Raw genomic sequence first — 24,823 nt, 5'->3', positions numbered from 1 at the left:
ATTCTGTATATCCCTCACTCTCTCTGCCCCTCTCCCGCTCACACACTCTCTCTCTGAAATAAACATTAAAAAATAAAAAAAATTAAAAAGACAGTACATACTCTACCTCAGCAGACTCTACCTTATTCAGAGATCAACACTGCCGAGGCCCTGCCATTTTACCTGAGGCCTTAATCTGCTTTATTCTGTCCCCTGTATATTAGGGGGAGAATTAGGGTACAGAGTGCCACCTCCTTCCTTAGCTGGCCTCTCTACTCTTGCCCCTGACAGGTCAGAATCCAGGGAACCCATCAGTACTAGCCAGCCATCCCTATGCCTCTGCCATCCATAAACTGGAGGTGACTAGGTCAAACAATCACATATCAAAAAGCTAGCTATTGCTGTCACAGGTAAGGGAGCCCAAAGAGGCAGCTGGAGCAGACCAGACAGACCGAAGACAACCTGAGCTGATGGAAGTGGAGCAGTGGTTCCGAAGGAAGCTTCTGAGGAAACCTCAAGAAGCGGTGGCCCTCCGGAGGGGAGCAGGAGGAAGGCACAGAGACGGCTGTGCGCATCAGGCACAGGGTGGCAGTGGCGTCGCTCAGCAGTAGGGCCGCTTCTTCCCACTCGTCACGACCAGCCCTCGGTCCCTCTGGGATAACAAACATACGTCTAGGTAACAAATGACACACAATTTTGTCAAATTAAGGACAAAGTCCATCAATCCGCATTGGCAATTTTTAATGTTTCACTTGTGCAGAACTGAAATTTGTATTCAAAGGCACAGAAGGAAGGAAAGGCAGTTATCACAGCGTGAATTCACAGATAAAGGGTGCTGGATAAAATCATCAGACTGCTCCTCTTTAGCCTTAGGAAAATAAATAATGCAGTACTAAACTAGCTTTATTTTTATTATATTTCCATGTAAAGGCAGTACCCAAATATCAGCTGAGTAAAAGACTTTCTGGCCAGATACCAAAGGTGCACAGCTGATCCGCTTTGGGATGAATGCCCAGAAAGGAAACATTACCAGAGGGTGCGAGCTCCAGGCACAAAGTAAGCTCTCATTCAGAAAATGGACAGAGATTCGAAGCAGTCAAACACACAGCTTTGAAAACTGGAAAAGTAATCTTTCGTGACATTTGTTTTGAAAATAAAAATTAGCTGCACATCAAGAACTGTAATTTTCAAAAATGGAATCAGGCCTGATTAGTACTTACGACTTCCCGATAAAAATTACAAAAATAAAAACTGAAACTCTTCTGTTCTTGAAAGAGATATAAAACTATATTTTTTTCCTGAAATACCATAAGAGAACCATCACTATTTCACCCTATGTCTCTTAAAATGTCCTTTTGTTCTTCTTTCCACATTCTGCCACTTTAAAAATAGCAAAACCTTTTCAATATGGCGATTGCTGCTAAGTGAAAGGATGTACTGTTTATTGAATCAGAGTATAAATGAGGAAAAAGCTGAAATGTTCTGAAAAATACTAGTTTACGCCGTAATGAGATCATATACACCAGGTAGAAAGAAAGATAAAGACGGAGATTTTCCTAAAAACAAAAACAAAACCCAGTGATTTAAAACCTTCTAAACATAATTTCTAATTTCAAAGCACTATTTAGAAGCTCCTGATCGGTGTGATGCAAGAGAGGGAACAGAGACATTTGGTAGAACAGAACATATTTCTAATTGGTTTCATTTAAATCACATCAGCCTTACCAATTATTACCTTTCTTCCTTATGTAAAACACTGATTCACCAGGTTAGATCACAAGAACATGGAAGTAAAAACAAATCTCAACTCAGGTCCGAGCACAGTGATTTGGGACCACTGTCTCACTCCCTCACAGACAAAACTCTGGGTGGTGTTCCTCTTTTAAACACAGGCCCCCAAACACCTTATATGCAGGTTCCATATAAGTGTGTAAATAAAACAAGTTCTGTATTTTCTCAAATAATTTTAAAAGTTGATGGTAAAATTAGATGCTAGAGATAAAACCATGCTTTTAAAAACATTAAGCCTCAAAATTTCATCCAGTGTTTTAAGAAATGGATTATTAAAATCATTTTTGAAATGAGATATTAAATGTATTTAAATCTGGGTTTTTCTGTACTTAATAATTTTTCTTAAAAAAAAAAAAAAAAAAAAAAAAAAAAAAAGGTTTAAAAACATCAAGAGCTGGAACATGCTGCCAGGACAGAAATAATCAGAAATGTCTTCAGTCGCAGACCCTGGGCACCTCAGTCTTGTTTTGAACTTTCCAAAGCTTGAAGCCTCTCCAGTAGTGGAGGGTGAGAATAATGCCACATTGAAAACAGCCAGTCCGAAACAGGGAATCCCAAGTTATCTTTGTTTAGTTTGATTAAAGCAGAATATAAGTCTTTAGCTTTTCCAAGTTTCTTGGCAAACGCATCGGCTTGAAACTCAAATCTGCGGCTTAGGACGGTTAGGCAGAAAGAAAGAACCTGAAAAAGTAAACAGAAGGGGTTTGACCACTGCCCGCCTCTGCGGCCACTGGCAGGCGCATGAGCAAGGCGTGCGGGCAAAGTCCAGCTCAGGATAAGAGAAACAACAGGTCCAAAGGAAGATCACTAGTATTTAGGGAACTAAGGTGGGGAATTGTTATAAATTGAGACTTTTCCCCCAAGCAAACAGACCAGAAACAGATATATACCCAAATCAATGTTCTTCTTACCAAAAAAATACTAATTTTTAAGCATCTGCCAGGTGCCAGCCACTGCTGTAGGCACTTTATGTATTCCCCAACAATCCTACATGGTCATTAGTCTTACTGTTGTTTCACAGATGAGGAAGGTCATGTTCAGAGAGGTGAAATAACTTGGTGGAAGTCACACAGCTAGAAGGTTGTGGCGCTGAGATTCTTGGTACCTCCATAGCCCACACACACCACCTTCCTCTGGGTCAGAGTTAAGTCGTGGTGATTTCTATTCAGACCTTTTCTTTCTCTATTAAAATATATTCTTGGAGTGCCTGGGTGGCTCAGTCAGTTGAGCGTCCAACTTTGGCTCAGGTCATGATCTCATGGCTCGTGAGTTCGAGCCCCACGTCAGGCTCTGTGCTGACAGTTCGGAGCCTGGAGCCTGTTTCGGATTCTGTGCCTCCCTCTCTCTCTGCCCCAACCCACTCACATTCTGTCTCTGTCTCTCACAAAAATAAATAAACATTAAAATAAATAAATAAATAAATAAATAAATAAGTGTGTGTGTGTGTGTGTGTGTGTGTGTGTGTGTGTGTGTGTGTGTGTGTATTCATTCTTGGGAGGCACCTGGGTGGCTCAGTCGGTTAAAGTGTCCAACTTCAGCTCAGGTCATGATCTCACAGTTTGTGAGTTCGAGCCCCACGTCCAGCTCTGTGCTGACAGCTCAGAGCCTGGCGCCTGCTTCAGATTCTGTGTCTCCTTCTCTCTCTGCCCCTCCTCCACTCGTGCTCTGTCTCTCTGTCTCTGTCTCTCTCTCTCTCTGTCTCTCTCAAAAATTAAAAAATATATATATATATTCTTGGGGCACCTGGGTGGCTCAGTCGGCTAAGTGTCCAACTTCAGCTCAGGTCATGATCTCACAGTTTGCGAGTTTGAGCCCCACTATCGGGCTGCTCGCTGTCAGCACAGAGCCCGCTTCAGATCCTCTCTCTCTCTGTCTCTCTCAAAAGTAAATAAACATTTTAAAAAACTTAAAAAAAATTTCTTGCTCACTAATTCCATATAAGAGGCTATAGTCTACAACCTCAAAACAGAATTTTCTAAAATGTTCTGAGCTATGACAACATTGCCAGAATAAATATCCAGTCTCTGAACGGACCATTACAAAGGGGACAAACTTCATTTGAAAATACACATTTCGGGCGCCTGGGTGGTTCAGTCGGTTGGGCGTCCGACTTCGGCTCAGGTCACGATCTCACTGTCCGTGGGTTCGAGCCCCGTGTCGGGCTCTGTGCTGACTGCTCAGAGCCTGGAGCCTGTTTCGGATTCTGTGTCTCCCTCTCTCTCTGACCCTCCCCCGTTCATGCTCTGTCTCTCTCTGTCTCAAAAATAAATAAATGTTAAAAAAAAAATTAAAAAAAAAAAGAAAATACACATTTCTGAGGGAAAAATAATTTATTTGTATATTGGAGTACTTCAGGTTGAATGACATGAGTTCTAGTTCTTACCTTAAAATACTTCAGCATTAAGACAATAAATAAGTTTTAAAAAGTCTCTCATTTGTACCTCTCACTGCTACTAGCAAATAGAGAGTTTCAAAATGAAGTCTGGGAGTTCCTAATCCCTTCTTAGACATATTCAAAACTAATATCTGAATTCTGCCTGAAATTTCTCTCCAAATCTTGAATAGACTTTTTGGGACAGAATCATTAAGTGGTCCTCGTCAAGCTATCGATGGATCAATTTTTCTCCTGATTGTAAGTGTCCCAAGCAAAGCATTCTTTACTAACCTGCACCTGCTGGCTCTGCTGTACACGGCCAAACTTTTCTTAATATTAAGGGCAATTTCCCCATCTTTCCCAGGAAAATAGCTCTTTCTTATCATGCCCTCTTTTTAAATTTTATTAAAAAATTTTTTTTAATGTTTATTTATCTTTGAGAGAAAGAGACAGAGCACAAGTGGGGGAGGGGGAGGGGCAGAGAGAGAGAGAGAGAGAGAGAGAGAGAGAGAGAGACACAGAATCTAAAGCAGGCTCCAGGCTGTGAGCTGTCAGCACAGAACCCGATGTGGGGCTTGAACCCACGAACTGTGAGATCATGATCTGAGCCAAAGTCGGACGCTTAACGACTAAGCCACCCAGGCAGGCGCCCCATCCTATCATGCCCTCTTAAACGCTGACAATTAAACATAAGTCTTTTTGTTTAAATACCTAGTTCTTTTGAAACAAATCTCGTGGGCTCTTCAAGATTTTTTAAACAGTTGCTAATATCTCTGCGGATTAATCACATTTCAAATTACTCTAATACCCCACATTTATTTGGGTGGTTTTTGAAGTGAACTCAACCACTCAATATAAGAGAGCAAACAAGCAAAACAAAAATCTCTGAGCAGTCAAATTAGCTGCGGCAAAGAATAACCACTAACACCGTGCATGCCTGTACTTAGAATAGGACCCTTCAAATCAGTCAATCTAGTGACCGCGACCCAATGAGTCTGATGATCTGATTTTCTCGTCTAGTGTAGGTTAAGGATACCAACTAGAAAGGGATAATGACATACAAGAAAGTCACACTGACAGGATCATCAGCCTGACAGTGAGGGAAGAAACAAAAAAATTTGTTAAATAAATAGCACAACTGCTTCAAAAGCAGAGCAGCGGGAGTCACTCAGTATACATAGCTCAGTGTCCTTAAGGCACTCCTGGACTGTGAAGTTCTCTAGAGGTGCCTGGCTGGCTCAGTCAGTGGAGCATGGGACTCTTGATCTCGGAGTTGTTAGTTCAAGCCCCACACTGGGTGTGGAGATTACTTAAAATCTTAAAAAAAAAAAAGTCTTCTTTAACCTCTTTAAGCAGTAACAAACTGCATAAAGGCATTTTATAAATATTCTCAGTTAAAATAAAAAAGAATTTAAAGGTAATAAATCTCAGTGTTCTGGAAAACTTTGTTGGTTTATGTGGACAATGCTATGCAAATATGATCTATTCCTATTTCTCTTCCAAACCTCCTCCCCCTTTTTTAATGGAGAAATAGGATTCATTTAGTTTATCTAAAAATCTTAACTCTACAACCTGTCTCAGAGAATTTTTGTCAATGGAGATCACTCAAGATCCCCAATATTATTTCCTGGCTTAATTTATCAAATATCATGACATGTTGCCATCATCAGATTTGTTAATATACAGTCTCAATCCATGCCGTATCACCTGTATGCAGTCTCCCTACTGGGCAATCCGAGCAGTGATTCTTAAGCCTCACTTAACATAACACCCCGCCCAGTTCTGACTTAGAGGGCCTGTGGTGGGTGGGACCCTAAGGCCATTCTGAAGGGGATGGGCGGAGGACGCGATCAGGGGAACGCTGTCACACTGCCTCCCTTATCCAGCCATACAGGCACTCAACTATCACTGTTTCGTCCCCTCACACACAGAAGATTTTCAGCCAAACACTGGCGAATACGTCATCTAGGACTTAGCATTCTCCTAGTTAATCTCCACCTACCATGCCTCTGAGGTACGTTAGGATCTAAGTTTTCACCACCAAAGTCTAGTAGTCCTCCACTATTCCCCCATTAACAGCATGCAAGCATTTGTTCATTTGGGCTTGGGTTTTTCTTCTACTTTCTTCTACTGGCCAGTAAATCAAGGGACTAAAAGGTTTTGTTTCATCTACTTGTTAAAACTACAGTTTTGTTTATTTTGTTTCTTTTCCTAAAGGTTCTAGGTTTGAAATACAAGGGCATATGTAAGATAATTATAAAGATTATACATTACCTCATTGTAAGGTGAAAAAATAAATTGGAAGATGATCAATAATCCAATTAGAGTGGGTTGGCTGTTATAGAAACCAAATGCAGAAAAAAGCTCCTTTCGACCAATTAATACAGCAAACAAGAAGAAACACAGGAAGGAATTCATCTGGAAAGAAAGATACAAAATCTCTCTAAGTTATTACTAAGGTGATTTATTTCACTGTGGAATCAGAAGTACCAAAAAAACCTAGAATTAGACATCATGGCGTGATTTTAACAATAGTGTTAGTGTAATCAGAGAAACAAGTTATTTAGGTAATTTTATAGTTTTATTCTAGAAGGAAAAATAAAATTTCCCCAAATGTATAAGCTGTAGAGTTTTTTAGAAGGACAGGCTTAAATGGAGGCTCTAATAACTGAGGGTTTGAAGTGGCCAACAGCAGGGGCGCCTGGGTGGCTCAGTCGGTTGGGCTTCCGACTTCAGCTCAGGTCATGATCTCGTGGTTCACGGTTTGAGCCCCACATCAGGCTCTGTGCTGACAGCTCGGAACCTGGAGCCTGCTTCGGATTCAGTGTCTCCCTCTCTCCCTGCCCCTCCCCTGCTCACGCTCAGTCTCACCCTCCCCCCCGCTCAAAAAAATAAATAAAACCATTTAAAAAAATAATGATAATAATAAAGTGGCCAACAGCAATGAGATATTTTCTTTCTGTAAAAAGTTAAATGGCTAGAATGGATTCTGGCTTTGTTTGCATTAAATCATAATCAGATACAAGGCCTTCCACCTGACTTTGATGTGGAAGCTCCAAGAAACAAGCTTCCCTTGAATACTTTTTAGGACCACTGGAGCTGTACTGAGCAGTTAGGTCCAAGAGAAAAATGATGTGTCTTTAACAATAAATGAGAGAAAAAGAGTCAAAAGTCTGTACCAAAATATGAGTAAAGGGGTACTGGAGTAAGGTAGAGAACAAATACCATTCTTTCCCTTGGCAGGTCAGGATCTTGGGAGACCATAGGTACCATAATTGAGGGTGCTGCTCCAAACCATTTGCCAGAGAACTCAAACACTACCAGCCTAGAGCGGGGCTCAGCATAAGGTTCACCAGCCCCAGGATGAAGTGCAAGCAGCTCGCCAGTCAGCCCTTGTAACCCCGTGGATCCACATGACAAGCTCCTAGAATTATGAAGGTCCTAGAATTATGAGCTATGCATATCATTTTTGTCAAGTAACTACTGTCTTTCTGAAAAACAACTCTGGGTTTGCTACTGTGCCCTACTAGAGACTGATTCCTGACTGGGACGGGAGGACCCTGCAAACCGAGCTGCCTCTCCTACACTGGATGCTATGCTGGCTCACCTAGCCAGGAAACTGGAATGTCCTGAAGCGCCCCAACATCACGCCTAAGTGGCATATATGCGAGCGGGAATGAAGGATGTCATGAAGGCAGAAGTTAAAAGAGCAGGTAGCTCATACACCTAGTATGCCAACTCCTGACCCTCTGCCATCCCTCAGCCAACCCTATTCATGGGGAGCTCCCTATAATCATTTGACTGAGGAGGAAAAATCCGAGCCCATTTTACAAATAACTTAATACAATTTGCTGGCACCAGCTGAAATGAACTGCTATGGCATTACAGAACCACTCAGGGCTGTTCCTGGCAAACAGTGGTGAAGGAAATACTCTCAGTGAAGGAAACTTTAGTAGTATACCTCATTGCCCACTCAGTCTGGAAGAAGAGAAGGCCTGAGCTGAGGATGAAATCATTGGCAGTGGGTAAATATTGGTTTGGCTGGATGATCAGGGCCTCGGAACAAACTCAAGGATGGCTAACAAGAAGATCTGGAAAAGAGGTATGTGGAAAAACTTCCAAAATTAGCCCAGAGTACGATGATATATTGGCCCAATGTGAATGTTCACCAAAGGAGTCCATGGTAAAGGAGGCTGTGGAGAAGGTGGAGAAGATACCTGCTCTGTGGATGTCAGTCAGCCTCTTTCCCTAGACACTCTAGGACTTGGTCAAGGGACTCTTGAACAAAGTGGTCAAGGTGCCAGAAATGGAGTCAGTGCATTGGTCAACAACCCAGACATTCCCCCCACTGGCTTTTGATGAGTGCCCAATCTATTAGAAGGGGCAGTCAACCCCACCCACATCAGGTACGACACCTCAGGGACCAGCCGACCACCTCAGGGTAGCCTAATTCCATTGGACCCCTTTCTTCATGAAGGCGGCTGAGACTTTCCTCTTTAGACTGAATACTCTGAACTTGGATTTGGACTTATCTTCTTATCTACTGCCATGTATCCATACAACTAGCCTCAAGCCAAGGAACTCATTTTCTGCTGAAAGATGCAAGGCAACAGGAAGGGCCCATGGGGGCTTACAAATCCTCACACACACCGTCCTCCAGAACCAGCGGCCCTTTAGAAAGGTACAAAGACCTACTTTAGACTCAGTGAAGGCCACCCCTGCTCCAAACCAGTCAACAAAGTATAGTGCTATTTCACCTGGATCCTGACAACTATGGTAACAGTTGGTTTAGAGAGGTGATTTAGGTCCCAGAGGAGGAATGTTATAGGAATAGTTATTTTCTTCTTTATCTTTACTACATTTTTCCAACTTCTTTTCAATAGATGTATAATGACTTTTAAAGGAGAAAAAAGTTTACAAAAAAATCCAGCTTATCAAGCCTCACGCTTCTTGATCTTCATAGCTGAGTGACTCTGCAGGCAGTGATGGTGGTGGTAACGATCAACACTGACACAGTCCTAACCACATTCCACGTACTACTCCACAGTCTTTACATGTATTAACTCAGTGAATTCTTACATCAATCCTAGGAAGTATTATCATTCAATAAGGGATGGAGGCAGAGAGAGGTTAAGGAACTTGATGAGGGCACAGGGATGAAGTCAAGGAGCCGTGATATGAAGTCAGGTATCCTGGCTACAGAGTCCGTCTTAACCTCTCTACTAGACCACCTCTCCTGCCTGCCATACTTCTCCTCTGACTACCTTGCCATAAAAAGGGAACTGTCACTCCCAACTTACCTGGCTGATAATGATATTTTTGACTGTGTGTCCCAACTTCCAGTGTCCCAGTTCATGGCCCAGTACAGCAAGCACTTCCTCATTTTTACATCCTTGTTTCTTATTCTAAATCAAAGAACAAGTTGCAAATAAATTATTAACAACCTTCACAAAGTTTGTACCTTTTAACCCAGTAAGAGCCCTTCTTAGATTCTCACTTAAAAAAAAACAATCAGACTTTTGTGCAAAACTGTTCATTCATTTAACAAAACATTCTCTGAATCACTCCGTGGTAGACATTGGGTTAACCACTGGAGAGAGAATCATGAACAAGATAGACATTCCCTGACTTCATGAGACTTATAGTCTAACTTGGATTTGAAAACAAAAACAAAAACAAATGTTAAAAATATAAATCTTGAGGGTGGGTGATGGGTATTGAGGAGGGCACCTTTTGGGATGAGCATTGGGTGTTGTATGGAAACCATTTTGACAATAAATTTCATATATTAAAAAAAAAACAAAACAAACAAACAAACAAAAAATATAAATCTTTATCAGTAGGACAACATTTAAATAAATCATGACAAATTTATATGACAGCTATATTATAAACCCATTAGAAATGTTTCAAAAATTATGTTCTGACATGGGAAAACAGTTTACTAGGTGAAGAAAGCATGATACAAAGCTAAAAATAGTGATCCCAATGATGAAAAAATGTGAATGTGCACATAAAAATGAACAACACAGAAACAAATGATGTACATCAAATGTCAACAGTAGTTTTTTCTATGTGATAGAAATTATAGTGATGTGTAACTAGCTTATATCTTTCCTATTTTCCAAATTATCCACAAATAAGCACATATCACTTATGATCACAAATACACCATGAATTGCCATTTAAAAAATCAAAACTTCCAAGTCAAGGTAGCAGAAAGAACAAAATCCCCCATAAAACTATGACCAAGAGATTTTTAAGATATTAAACCCACAAGGAAGGGGAAAACAGGAGAGGTGACAACAGCAACATTTTGGAAGCAGGAAAGCAGATGGACAAGTGATATGGACTTAACAGACTAAAGAAAGCTGACTCACAAGCCAGCAGTGCAGCAAGCAGAAGCAGCCTGATTTATCCCACACAGTCTTCACAGGGCTTGGGAACTAACAGCACTAGGTACTTCTGGAACTGGGGGAAGGGGGAAGGCAGCTAAAATAAGAATTGAGTGAGAGTGGTTTCAGCAGTGGTTAAAGCTATAGATTCCTTCTCCAACTCTATACAAAAAAGCAACTGCCCCTGTCCCTGGAAGGAGCCTAAACATTCATTCTCTGTGGGTAAAAGAAGAGGACCTTTCAACTAGCAAGTGGGCCTAGTGGAGGGCTAGGGCACACGAGCATGGTCTGCGTACACAGACTATGCGTCTGTGTTAGGTTAGCTATTGTAAGGGTATGCTGAACACTGAGGACTCTCCCCCCACCAAGCCCTCTCCCCACACTGGGCTCCCAGAACACTACCCCCCAGGCAGAGGATCAGATGAGTACTCCCTGGGAACTCTGACCACTCTACCAGGAAACACCTGAGGATACTAACACCCAGGTGTTCTCCAGCAAGAAGCCCACCCAGGTCACCTTACAGTGAAGCTCAAAGTGGACAAGCCTTAGCTACAGGCTCAGAGATTCCAATCAAGTTTTTAGCCCCCACTCTCTTACTAAGGAGTAGACAACCAAGAATTACCAGATATATGAAGGAAGCTGTTAAGATAGAACACTAGAACCTGAAAAAAAAGCAGTATGGATGACATAGAAATTATATAAGGAAAATATCTGAATTTTTTTCCCTTCAACACATATGAAGACCGGGCTGGGAAAGATTAAAAAAAAATAACTACAAAAATTGCTAACATTTATTAAACAGTGACTACATACATAGGCCCTCTGTGCTAAATACTTAATTATCTCATTTATACATCAAAATCACCATGACAAAAGTATTCTTACCATACCACTTTATAGATGAGAAAATTTAGGCACAGAGAAGTTAACTAATTTTCCTCTAACCACAAAGCCAAAATCTAGAATTTGAAGCCAAGTGGTCTGATGCCAGAGACCTGTACTTTCAACTTTTACAAACTATGAATGTAAAAGTATTCAATATTCATCAATCAAATAAGATAAATAACTTTAGTTGACACATATGTAATCATTTGCGTATTATTACAATATTACAAAATTAAACATAAATGGCAGGTGGTCATATGGATGATGATATATAATGTTTACTAAGCCAAATAAAATTCTGTTCATAAATTTCCCAGATTCAATGTAAACAGTGCCAAGACACAATGAACAATTTAATCTTATACACACTCACACATGTACACACACATATTCACTCACGAACACACACACACACACACCCCTAGACACCGGAGTCTGGCAATGTTACTAACTAGATAGTCTGAAAAACCCTCAGACATCTAAAAATACTAAGTTATAAATATCCTTTTAGATATATAGTTTATTTAGTACATCAGAAAAAAAAGGAAAAGCCAAAGGTGAGGAGGTGAAATTGAGATCCCTCGCACAAATCCATGAAGGGCTACACTCTGAGTCAAAGAGTGAGCTAGGAAAAACTACAGTGGCAAAATAAACCAAATTTGTCAAGTCTCACCTAAAGTGAAAAAAAAAATATTTCTTACTAAAATTCAAAATCATTATCTGTATAATATGGTCCAGAAAAATCCCAAGCTGACCGATTAAAATACTTCTGGTTTGGTGGCACTGGGGACAGATGACCCAAGCAAATGCAAATCCTCTATTGAGGATTGTACCCTAAACCCAGACCCCTCAGGATTCCTAAAGATTAAAATCAGTGATGCATTATGAGGTCACAATAAAAATTACCAAAGACTTCAGAAGACAATGGAACAATGAGTAAGTTAGCAGAAACAATAAAGAGCACCATTAGCTCCATAAGACTTCAGATAATGGAACTATTAGCTACAAAAAAAACAAAAAACAAAAAAAACAGCATGCTTTACACAAAGAGATCTAAAAACACTGAGGAAGGAACTAGAGAATTCCAGAAGCAACCAAACTGGTTTGAAAAAGAAACAAACAGAGCTTTAAAACTGAAACACAACAGGCTGGCTAAAGAATAAATAGATTAAATATACCTAGAGAAAAGAATAAAGAGAGGGAAAATATGAAATAGTGTTTACCACTTGTGGAAGACAGAATGAGACAGTGTGACATTCATCTAACTGGAATTCTAGAAAGGCAGACTGGAGAGAATGGGAGAGAAGCAACACTCACAGATACAACTGGCCAAGAATTTTCAAAACTTCAGTAAAGATCTAAGTTGTTAGATTTAGGAATCACAATATATCCCAAGTAGGACTGAGATAAAGAAGTCCATACCTGCAGAACATGAAAATCAAAGAGAAATCTTAAGAACCACCAAAGAGAACTATAAAGAAATGACAAAAGCTCAGAGTAGACTTTTTCAACAGGAACAAAAGCCACAACACAATGGAATGGCATCTTTAAAGTGCTAATATAAATAGCTCAATGAGACAGTCAGTCCTGGGTCGCCTGGCTGGCTCAGTGGGTTGAGCATCCAACTCTTGATTTTGGCTGTGGTCATGATCTCATGGGTTGCTTAGGATTCTCTCTCTCTCCCTCTCTCTCTGCCCCTCCCCTGCTTATGTTTTCTCTGTTTCTCTCAAAAAAAAAACAAACAAAAAAAAAGATAGTCTTAAATTGACATCTAGGCATGAGAATGAAATAAAAACAAAATCCAAAAATTTCTTAAGAAGTTGCTAAGACATATACTTCTGGAAAAAGGAAAGTTATTTCTGAAAGGAAGGTATAAGACGAATAAGGAATGGTAAGCAAAGAAACAGGTAAGCATATGAGTAAATCTAAAAAATGACTGTATGAAATAATAATTATAATGCTAATTTGGGAGATAAAAATAAAATAAAATAAAAATAAAACACAAGATGAAAGGAGGAATTGGATCAAAGTGTATATGGTCCCTGGATTGTTCAGGAAGCAATGAAGATACTATATATTTTAAGATTTTAAGTTATATGGGCAATCCTAATTTTTTTTTAATGTTTATTTATTTGTGAGTGACAGAGAGACAGACAGAGTGTGAGAGGGGCAGAAAGAGAGGGAGACACAGAATCTGAAGCAGGCTCCAGGCTCTGAGTTGTCAGCACAGAGCCCAACGTGGGGCTCGAACTCACAGACTGTGAGATCATGACTCGAGCTGAAGTCAGACACTTAACCGACTGAGCCATCCAGGCGCCCCTGGGCAATCCTAATTTTTAACAGCAGTCACTGAAAGCACAATCATACAAGAACCTTCCAACCTGAATTACAACTCAAATAGAATTTTTTAAAACCCTCAGTCAGTTGTTTAAAAAAAAGGCATGAAGATGTACATGTGTATGTTCAGGGGTGGGGTGGGGATACGGGAAGGACAGAAGAAAAAGGCATAAAGTAATATGGCAGAAACAATTCCAAGTATCAGTAATCACAACATATATAAATAAACTAAGCTGGTCAAAAAAAAAAAATAGTGACTCTCAATCATAAATCTACCTACATGCTATGTATAAGGCATCTAAGACAGGATGGTAAGTTGAGAAGTAAAAGGATGATTGAGTTAGTGGTGGCTCACTGCACAACGTGATAAAAATAAATAAAAACCAGTGAATTATACACTCAAAAATGGTAGAAATGGTGAATTTTAGCTCAAGAAATTTTTAAACAAATGGATGACATCTAGCAAACATTAACCAAAAGAAAACTGGTGTAGCTGTATTAACATCAGACAAAATCAACTTAAACGGCAACTTAATGGGCGCCCAGATGGCTCAATAGGTGGAACATAGGACTCTTGACCTCAGAACGGTGAGTTCGAGACCCAACCCATGTTGGGTGTAGAGATTACTTAAAAATTAAAAAAAAAAAAAAAAAAGAAAAGAAAAGAAAAGAAAAGAAAAGAAAAGAAAAGAAAAGAAAAGAAACTTAAAGGCATTACTAAAGAAGGTCACCACAGAATTCGCCAAAGGTTCAATTTACCTTTGGATGCATTAATTCTAAATTTACATGTATCTAATACTATTTCCTCAGAATACATTTATTCTGACAAATCTATCATAATAGAGGATGTTAACATACTTCTCTCAATAACTGAAACACCAAGCAAATAAAATATCAAAAAGATATAAAGATGTGAGCCAAATACTAAATAAGCTTGACCTACTGACACACACAATATCCTGCAACAATTAGAGAACTTATATCCTAGAAAGTAAAGGCCAAGAAAGTTTTGAAATATACTCCAGATACTTAAAAGGGTGAGGTACAAAAAAACCCAGATGAATTGTGGAATTGATTTTGTTTTATGCAGTTTAGAAAAATGCAACCTAATGGGAACACAAGCAGTAAGATTTATTGGAATCTAGATATTCTACCACCTTTCCCCTCCTTCCCCAATTCCTCCTTTTTAAGGAGATGTCCATTTAAAGTGAGGCTGGGTAGATACATGAGAAAGAGGATAAAGAGATTTGCAAGATAGTATTGACATTTATTATCTCTTTTCCTTTCAAGTATTAGAATTTAGGCCAGAGCAAGAACCGATAAGAAAACTGGCCTAGTTGTTTAAAAGACAGAGAGACATTCGTACACCTGCACCTTCAGGGCCATTAAGAAAGAATCACAATTTAAAGCACCAATTAGTAGACATCTATTCTAAGGGGGAAATTAAGACTGAAGATCCACATATGAAGATATTTACTGCAAGAATATTTTTAACAACAAAACACTGGCAATAATCCATATATCCAATAGGAGGAGAAAGATGGAAAAAATGAGTTTATAAAGACTAGAAATACATATAGTAAGATGTTTATGGTCAGGCGGATTAGTCATGTTTTCTAAGTTTTCTATTGCTTTCATAAGCAAAAATATGGCTGTTTTGTTTAATAATAAAAATAATAGCTCCCACCCATTAATGGCCTATGTGTGGATCAGACATTTTACATGCAGCTCATTAATCTCCACTGCTAGAAGGCAGCTATCATTTGCCTCATTTTATATAAAGTAACTTGGTCCTCAGGCTTCTGTTTTCACTAGTTCCCAGCTTCCCAGTATGAACTATGAATTCTTTCATTAAACAACCAGCTCTCTACTAGATGGTGCAGGTTCCTGTGTCTAGGTTTAGGAAGCTATATATATATATATATACACATACATATATATATGTATATATATGTATATATATATATATACATACATATACATATATATGTACATATATACATACATATATATACATACATATATATGTATGTATATATGTATATATGTATGTATATATGCATATATACATACACATATATACATACATATATACGTATATATGTATGTATATATATGTATATATGTATGTATATACATATACATATACATATACATATACATATATATATATATATATATATTTTAAGTTTATTCATTTGAGAGAGACAGAGACAGCGCAAGTGCCAGAGGGACAGCAAGGGAGGGAGACAGGGAATCCCAAGCCGGCTCCTCCACTGCTAGCATGGAGCCCAACAGAGGGCTCGAACTCACGTAAGGTGAGATCATGACCTGAGCCGAAATCAAGAGTAGGACGCTTAACCAGCCGAGTCACTCACGTACTACTAGGAAGCTACTTAGAAGTGCACAGAGTCACATTCAAAGATACGGAATGAAAAGAGCTTAAACAGGGTCCACTAACGGACTCTTGTTTTTTTGTGACAGATTCTTAGACAAAACTGAATTTTCTTTTCTTCCCACACTAATTTCACAGAACAGAACAGAAAGAAGCACCACTTTCTATAGCACTTGCTTTTTCACAGGATTCATACACTGACTCGTTTGATCCCAACACCACCAAACTGGGCAGGAGAGGAATATTATCTTCATTTTAGAGATAAAGAAGAGGTAGCTGAGAAATTAAAAATGTCTTAAGATCAGGGTGCCTGGGTGGCTCAGTCGGTTGAGCATCTGACTTCGGCTCAGAGCCTGGAGCCTGCTGTGGATTCTGTGTCTCCCTCTCTTTTGGCCCCTCCCCTACTCATGCTCTATCTCTCTCTGCGTCCAAAGTAAACATTAAAAAAAAAAATTTTTTTTTTAAATGTCTTAAGATCATCTCGCTAGTATGTCGTGGGTAAAACCCGAACCCATATCTCTATAGCCTGTGCGCTTTCCATTTACTCTTACTAACTGGGAAGACTGAACATAACCCTACCATTGCTGGGAAATACTTTCTTCTACAAAGGGGCAGCTTTTCTATAGTTTTACTTTTCCTTTTAAACTACTTTTGAGACAGGTTGTTCCAAATATTCTCTTTGTCTCCTGAAGGGTAAAATCCTAGAGTCAAGTTTCCTAGACATCTTTTTAAATGTTAATAACCATTATGGAAACATTCATCAAAATGTACTAGCTCTCCCTGAGAGGAGGGATTTCAGATAACTTAGTTTTCTCCTTTAAACTTCTGTTGAAAATGAAATGCTTCATTTTCTCCACCTCATCCAGATTGAACGCCCCCCCCCCCCCCCCCCCGCCCATGTGTTGTACATAGTAGGTGTTCAGTAGCAGGTCCTGACTAAACCACTGTTTCCTAAACTTCTGCTACATCTGTGTACTCTCTATGTGATTATTTACTCAATAGCTTTCTCTAAACCAATTCACTTTTTAAAACTTAGCCTTGTCCTAAATGACAATATTTATGAAATCACTATATGCTAGTTTTATCATTGTCCTAATATACATTAATAAAGATATAGCTATTCAAATTTAAAATACTAATATACTCCCTAAAATAGTATGGCACATACACTGGAAAGCACTGCAGTTAATGAGTGTTGAGTCAATCTTTGTTTTTTTCTTTACTGAGTTTTTTATTTTAATTCCAGTATAGTTAACACAGAGTGTTATATTAGTTGCAGGTGCACAATACGGTGATTCAACAATTCTATACACTACTCAGTGCTCATCATGATGAGTGTGCTCTTAATTCCCTTAACCTATTTCTCCCATCCCCACGCCACCTCCCCTCTGGGAACCATCAGTTTGTTCTCTATACTTAAGAGTCTGTTTGTCGGTCTTTTTTCCCCTTTGCTTGTTTGTTTGTTAAATTCCACATATGAGTGAAATCATAAGGTATTTGTCTTTCTGTGTTGAGTCAATCTTTGACTTCCTTCACTCCCCACAAGCACTATCACCAGGTACTTTAAATCCATCTTTTGTTGTGACTCTTGAACTTATTCTGACCTCTCACTCTATGCAGACTCTCTTTATTTCATGCTTACCTTGATGCACTAGGCCCCAGAAGTCTCTCTGCCTCCAATCTGTTCTATCCTATATGCTGCCACCAAATTGTAATCTTCCTAAAGCAAGCTTTGGCTTCTACCCAAATCAACCTTCCTGGCCATTGGAGACAACCACTCAACATCTTCAGGAAGAATTTTACAAACTGGTCCCAGTGTACCTTTCCATCCCCATCTATAAGAATACATTTAATCATTAGTCTTAGAAGAGCCAGTGTGTAGTTTTTATGTCTGTATCATTTTATTCATTTCATAACTTTGACCTGAAAAGCCCCATTCCCAAGTCAAAATTCTGCTTAGTTCAAATATCTTCTCGGTTAAGAAAACGGTCTACTAGGGGGCGCCTGGTTGGCTCAGTTGGTTGAGCGTCTGACTTTGGCTCAGGTGATGATCTCATGGTTCCTGAGTTCAAGCCTCATGTCAGGCTCTGTGCTGACAGCTCAAAGCCTGAGCCGGCTTCAGATTCTGTGTCTCCCTCTCTCTCTCTGCCCATCCCCACTAATGTTCTTTCTTTCTCAAAAATAAATAAACGTTAAAAAATTTTTTAAAAAAGAAGAAAACTATTAGAATCCTCATTAACCTCTTAATTTCTAAAAGCCACACTATTCCAGCCATTCATGATGTTTACCACACTCTGCTTTAATTTATGGGCTATTTGTGTACAGGGCTAGTCTCTTCCATTAAAGGTTCTTCAGGACTATGTCTAAAGTATTTTAATCATGTAACTTATACACAGATACTAAAATATTTGTAGTTATCAATGAAATAAAGCAAAAAAGCCAGCAAAATAACTCAGAGACTCCACTCAACACATTTCAAAAGACTATCTAATCTTTTTTAAGATTTACTGAAAGAATCTGTTCTCCTAGAAAAAGGAGAAATACTAGAAAGAGGAGAAAGAAAGAATACTGTTCTCCTAGATACTAAAGATCAGTAATTTCATCACACTGTTTGAAATCAGTGGGCCACTATCTAACATCATGGTTTGGCTATAATGTTACCCCTGTTCCTCATCCCTGGATGTGGGTACCTCTTAAGCAGAGTGACCTGCTGACCTTGCATGATTCCCTTGTGCTGTCCCCGAGTTACCCTTTCTGGACTGCAGTGTTCCTACTGATGACATAACCTTAAGATCTCTTCTTAGCTTAAAATCCTGACTCTTAGTCAAACCAAAGTGACTTTTATTCCAACATCCTAACCGGCAGGATAACCCTACTTCAAAAATAAGCTAAATTACAGGAGTTAACCCTCTCCCAATGCTATTTAATCCCTTCACAGAATCTTGCCCCGTGTACATATTTATAACAGGCAAGGCCACTTTATTAGACTATCTTTTTAGGATCAAAATGTATGTTCAAATGATAATATTTCCTAGTAGTTAGAATGTATAATATGGAGTACAAAGTATCTCACCTATATCATTTCATTTAATCCTCAGAGCCCTAAAGGCAGGCAGCTTCAGCCCAGTGTTTCTCAACTAGTTTCCTAGTTCTGCTAGGAACTAGTTTCGCAACTAGTTTCCTAGTTCTTGCCCCCCAAGCCCTGCCCCCAAGGGCTATCTGGCAACGTCTGGAGAGATTTTCAGTTGTAACAGGTGTTGGTGGTAGGGAAGGTTGATACTGGCATGTAGTGGGGAAAGGCCAGGGATGCTGCTAAATATCCTATGATGCACAAGATACCCTCCCACAATAAAAATCACCTGGCCCAAAATGTCAATAGTGCCAAGGTGAGAAACCCTGCAGCAGCATCTTTTAATTAAGAAATCAATGATTCAGGGGTGCCTGGGTGGCTCAGTCGGTTAAGCATCTGACTCCTGATGCTGTTCAAACCCCGCACCAGGCTCTGTACTGATGGCTCAAAGCCTGCTTGGGATTCTGTTTCTCCTTCTCTCTGCCCCTCACCATCTTGTGCACATGACACACGTGCATGCTCACTCTCTCAAAATATATCAACTTAAAAAAAAAGAAATTAATGATCTAGGGTCGCCTGCATGGCTCAGTTGGTTAAGGGTCCAACTCTTGATTTTGGTTCAGGTCATGATCTCATGGTTTGTGAGTTTGAACCCCATGTCAGAGCCTGCTGGAGATTCTCTCCCTCTCTCTCTGCCCCTCCTCCCAACTCTTTCTCTCAAAATAAATAAATAAACTTAAAAAAAAAAGAGAGACAGATCAATGATCAATGATTTAGAGAACTTAACATATTGCCTAGAGTTATACAGAACCAAAATCATCTCTGAATGACACCAAGGCCAATAGCATATTCCAATACATATAGAAATACTGCTGGCTGTTCCTGATTAAAACTGTGCTGTTTCTTATCATTGTCCCTTCTTCCCCCAGTTAGTCTTGGTACTTTAGATCAAGAGTCATATGCTCTACTGACTGAGCCAGTCAGGAGCCCCCCGAAAAAGCTTTCTGAGACTCAAGTCAGATTTAAGACATGTCTTCTCCTGTGCTCCCCTTGCATTCAGTATACATAGCTTCACTGTTATATTTCTTCACTGTTATATTTCTCCCCTTCAGATCACAAGCTTCTCGAGATCTTCCCTCTTTATTTTTGCATTTCTAGTGCCAGGCAAAGTATCTCAGCACAGAATACAGGTTTCATAAATATTTGTCAAACAAACAAAAGAAAGCCAACCACATTATATAGTGTACCCAAGGACACACAGCTACTAAATGACAGAACCAGGATTCAAATCCAAGTCTCTCCATTGCCAAGCCTATCATTTCTGCATCTCAATGAGGTAAAAATCAAATGTTTATCTCCTCTTTGGCCTACCTGTGGGAAGTCTTTGATCATAAACATATCAAGAATATATATGAAGTCCTGTTTTAAAGACAGCTTATAATCATAAGAATTTTCCTGTCTTACACTTCCGATTTCCATGTGTACATTCTATAAAAGCTTGAGAGGTAGTTAGCATGTAATAATAGTGATAGTCTCTCCCAAATACCAGAATTATAAAGGTGCCACGGTGTTCTTATTTGGTAGTCTCCTTTAATTCACCACTCACTGCACAGAAACTGATATTATTCTGAGCTGTCATAGTAACTGTTTATAAAAACTGAGCCCAGGGCCTCTTAGGAAAAGAAAAACTCACTTTAACGTTAGCTTTTATTTCTTCACTGTCCCCTTCTCCATCTTTGCGGGCTTCCATGCCAGACTCCTCCAGGATGGCTTTGTTTAGTACAGAATACTCTTCTAGTAGAGTGTCAAACAAAACTATGCGCTTGTTCTTGAAGAAGCCATAAAAATAAGCATTGCTGTGGGAAGAGCGTTTAGATCCTAAGGAAAAGACAGTTCAAAGCATGGAAAAGAATTAAAAAGTCTGGGGTCCTCTGGTGAGACTCCTAGAAATTGCATTACTGCAAAGGACATTAACATTTTCAAACTGTTTAATACCTGAAGAAAAATGTATCAACATAAATCACCACCAGCAGTGGAGACTGTCTGTTTTCCTGCCATATTGCCAACAAATATTTGTGCTCAGCGCAGCTTTACAGCAATAAGGAAAGTCTAAATATCCAACAGTAGTGGAATGACTGAATTACGGTAAAGCTGCGAAATGGAATTTAAACAGCCAGAAAAAAGCAATACTTTTGAAAGAATCTTAACAAGATGGAAAAAAAGTTCACCAATATACTGTGAAGGATACAAAACTTCATGTATATAAGGTTCCATTATTGTCATGAAAAAATACATGTAAATAGAAAAGCATAAACACAAGCCTATGAAGACATATATCAATATATTGAAGTGTTTACCATTGGCTGCTAGAACTATAGACTTTTGTTCCATCCTTTATACTTTTCAAGGCTTTTTAAAATAAGTATACTTACTTCTAGAATCAGAAGAAAATTAAAGCTATTTTTAAAAAGACTGGAAAAAAAAAGAACATACTTAACAGTATGTGGCTAACAGGAGCTGAACTATGGTTGATTTTTTTATTTGATTCTTTATATTTTTCTTTATTTTCTAAATGTTCTACACTGTATAGAGACATTAGTGGTTAAAAGCAGACTTTGGGTTCAAATCTTGGCTCTGCCATGTACTAGTTGTGTAAATGTAAGAAACTTCCTTAATCTCTTTAAGCTTCATTTACCTGTTCATGGTAAAGGCTAATCTCTAGCTCATTGAACTGGATTAAAGATTACATGAGAAATTCTAAGTAAATCAATTGTATACCACCTGATCCATAAACTACTACTATTACTTATATACATTTCTTAAAAAGAAGAAATGATAAAACATTTGTTTCTCCTGAGAATTTGAGATGTCTCACAGAAAATGTGTATTTTGTATCTATTCACACTTCTAGTGTAAAATATGCTTAACTATATATATATATATATATATATATATATATGTTTATTTATTTGTATTTTTATTTTTTTGAATGTTTATTTTTGAGAGAGACAGAGACAGAGTGTGAGTGGGGCAGGGGCAGAGAGAAAGGGAGACAGAGTCTGGAGCAGGCTCCAGGCTCTGAGCAAGCTGTCAGCACAGAGCCTGACACAGGCTCAAACTCACAAACGGTGAGATCATGACCTGAGCAGGAGTTGGATGCTTAACCAACTGAGTCACCCAGGCGCCCCAACAATATATTTAGAATACAGTATATTTACATATATAGAAGTATATATGTTTAGAATATAGTAAGACTTTGATAAATATTAACCTATTTATGTGTTTATTTTTTCATCTTTTGGTTTTGTTGCCTAGAAATTAACAAACACGTGGTCCAATTTTGTCAGTAGTTCAGGACCTCAGCATCTGGAAAGTTATGTGTAATTCAGAGGTCTTACACTTCTATCTCATTTATGTCTCCTTTGATTCTAATTTTTAAACTAAAAATACTTCTTAGAAGCTGCCTTATTTATGGAAGTAAGCAAATTGTACGCTTATGAATAAAATAAAATTAATATCTTAAAGTGTAGCTCAAGGAATACCTATACCAAAATCACCTAGGGGAGCTTGTTAAAAGTAGATACTAAAACACCTGGGAATGGAGCCCAAGAATCTGTCTTTTAGCAAAACTTCCAGAATATTCTTATAGTCACTAAAGTTTAAGAGTCCCTGCTCTAGACCATAAGCTTTTTGTATCACTGTAGTGGCATGTAGTATATTCAGTAATGCTTGTTTACTGAATGGGTTAATGATACCACTTGAGATATGAAGTAATATACTTGAGAATTCTGAAAAACCAATGTAAGGCACTGCCATTTGTGTCTTCATGTCTTATGATGTCTTACCTTCACCTACCAGCAGCATTTTTTGTTTATTTATGTAATCTCCACACCCCATGGGAGCTCAAATTCACAGCCCTGAGATCAATGGTTACTTACTCTTCCAACTCAGCCGGCCAGGCACCCCCTCAGCAGCATTTGACACAGCTGACCACTCCTTCCCTGAAAGACTTTCTTCTCCTGTCTTAAAAGAAACACCACTTTCTCCTGGCTTTATTGCTACCTCAATGGTCTCTCCTCCTCAGCCTCCATTGCTGGCTCTTCCTCTCCTACTGACTTCAACCTGAGCCCCTTTCTCTTCTCTAAGTGCCCTCTTCATGGCATTAAACACCATCTATGTGCCAGATACTTCCCTATTAATATTCTGGCCCTGACCTCTCCCTAGAACTCCAGACTCATATATCCAGCTGCCTATCTGACATCTGTACATCTCCACAAGGAGGTCTTTAATGTAGATTTGTTATTTATATTCGTGTGTGTGTGTGTGTGTGTGTGTGTGTGTGTGTGTGTGTGTGTTTTCCTGCTCCATGTTGAATTCTCCTTTCAGAGTTTAGGAAATTTCTCACCATGTAAGTCTTGTGGGAGACTGCTTCTCATTTGAGAAATCTAAAAGGCCAGATATTCGCATTCCCAGCACTTCTGGCAGTTAGCCCGTGCCCTGGTTCAATCAGATGCACCTACTGGGGACTCTCAAGATTTAGCTAATTATGCAAAGAACCAGGGCAGTGAGGAATTAATGCTATGGATACAAGTGGTAGGGACGATATAAGGGAGCAAACTACTGAATTCAACAGCAGGAGGCAAGAGCAGGGTCCACACCAGACTGGTTCTACAATGTGATTCTAACCTCCTCATCTCCCTGGGAACAGTCCATTTTCCAAGCTTGTAAACTTAACTTTCCCAGTGACTTTGTGAGTTATCAAACATTGATTCAATAAGGAATTTTCCTGCTTCAGTTAGCCACAGTTGGTTCTACTACTCACTCAGAGCTAATCACTGCTTGAGGAACTCTAATACAGTGTTCAATAGGTACCTCAAAATGTAGAACTTAATCCAGTAGAACTTAATCCCCCACAAACCTGCTCTTTGCTCAGTTTTCCCATCTCAGTAAACTATCATTTTTCAGCTGCTCAGGCCAAAAATCTAGGTCATTACCCTAAGTGTCTCCCTTTCCCCAATTCCTTCACAGGTAATCTCTGAATAAATTCCATCAACTCTACCTCTGAAACAATCTCCAATGCATCCACTTCACTCTAGAAATTACTGTCCTAGTCTAAGCTGCCCTACCTCCTCGCTGACCCCTACCACAGTCTCCTAACTGCTCGTCCTGCTGCTACTCTTGCCCTCCCACTACAACCTTTTCTCCACACAGCAACCCACAATATTTAAAAAGTACAAACCAGACCATGTCACTAAAACCTCTAATGGATTTTCCCCCCTTGAACTTAACATAAAACCCAAGGTCCGGGGCGCCTGGGTGGCGCGGTCGGTTAAGCGTCCGACTTCAGCCAGGTCACGATCTCGCGGTCCGTGAGTTCGAGCCCCGCGTCGGGCTCTGGGCTGATGGCTCAGAGCCTGGAGCCTGTTTCCGATTCTGTGTCTCCCTCTCTCTCTGCCCCTCCCGCGTTCATGCTCTGTCTCTCTCTGTCCCAAAAATAAATAAACGTTGAAAAAAAAAATTAAAAAAAAAAAAAAAAAAAAACCCAAGGTCCTACCGTGATTTACAAAGGCCTGTGTGGACTGACTCCTGTGTATATC

At 39.3% G+C, this 24,823-nt stretch overlaps 1 protein-coding gene across 1 annotated transcript in view; it reads right to left on the bottom strand.

Moving 5' to 3' along the window:
- Nucleotides 1-683: 683 nt before the first annotated feature.
- Nucleotides 684-24,823, bottom strand: part of ZMPSTE24 (zinc metallopeptidase STE24) — a 41,005-nt gene continuing 16,865 nt past the window's right edge. Inside the window, exons 7-10 of the mRNA XM_030327570.1 lie at nucleotides 20,920-21,104; nucleotides 9,445-9,549; nucleotides 6,419-6,562; nucleotides 684-2,451 (exon numbers count right to left, since the gene is read on the bottom strand). Coding sequence (XP_030183430.1) covers nucleotides 2,227-2,451; nucleotides 6,419-6,562; nucleotides 9,445-9,549; nucleotides 20,920-21,104 — 659 coding nt within the window. The 3' untranslated portion in view covers nucleotides 684-2,226. The remainder of the gene's footprint in view (nucleotides 2,452-6,418; nucleotides 6,563-9,444; nucleotides 9,550-20,919; nucleotides 21,105-24,823) is intronic.

Source organism: Lynx canadensis, chromosome C1, assembly GCF_007474595.2.
Source record: "Lynx canadensis isolate LIC74 chromosome C1, mLynCan4.pri.v2, whole genome shotgun sequence".
NCBI classification, from domain to species: domain Eukaryota; kingdom Metazoa; phylum Chordata; class Mammalia; order Carnivora; family Felidae; genus Lynx; species Lynx canadensis.
The sequence above is the reverse complement of the archived record's forward strand: the minus strand, read 5'-3'. Positions and strand labels throughout refer to the sequence as shown.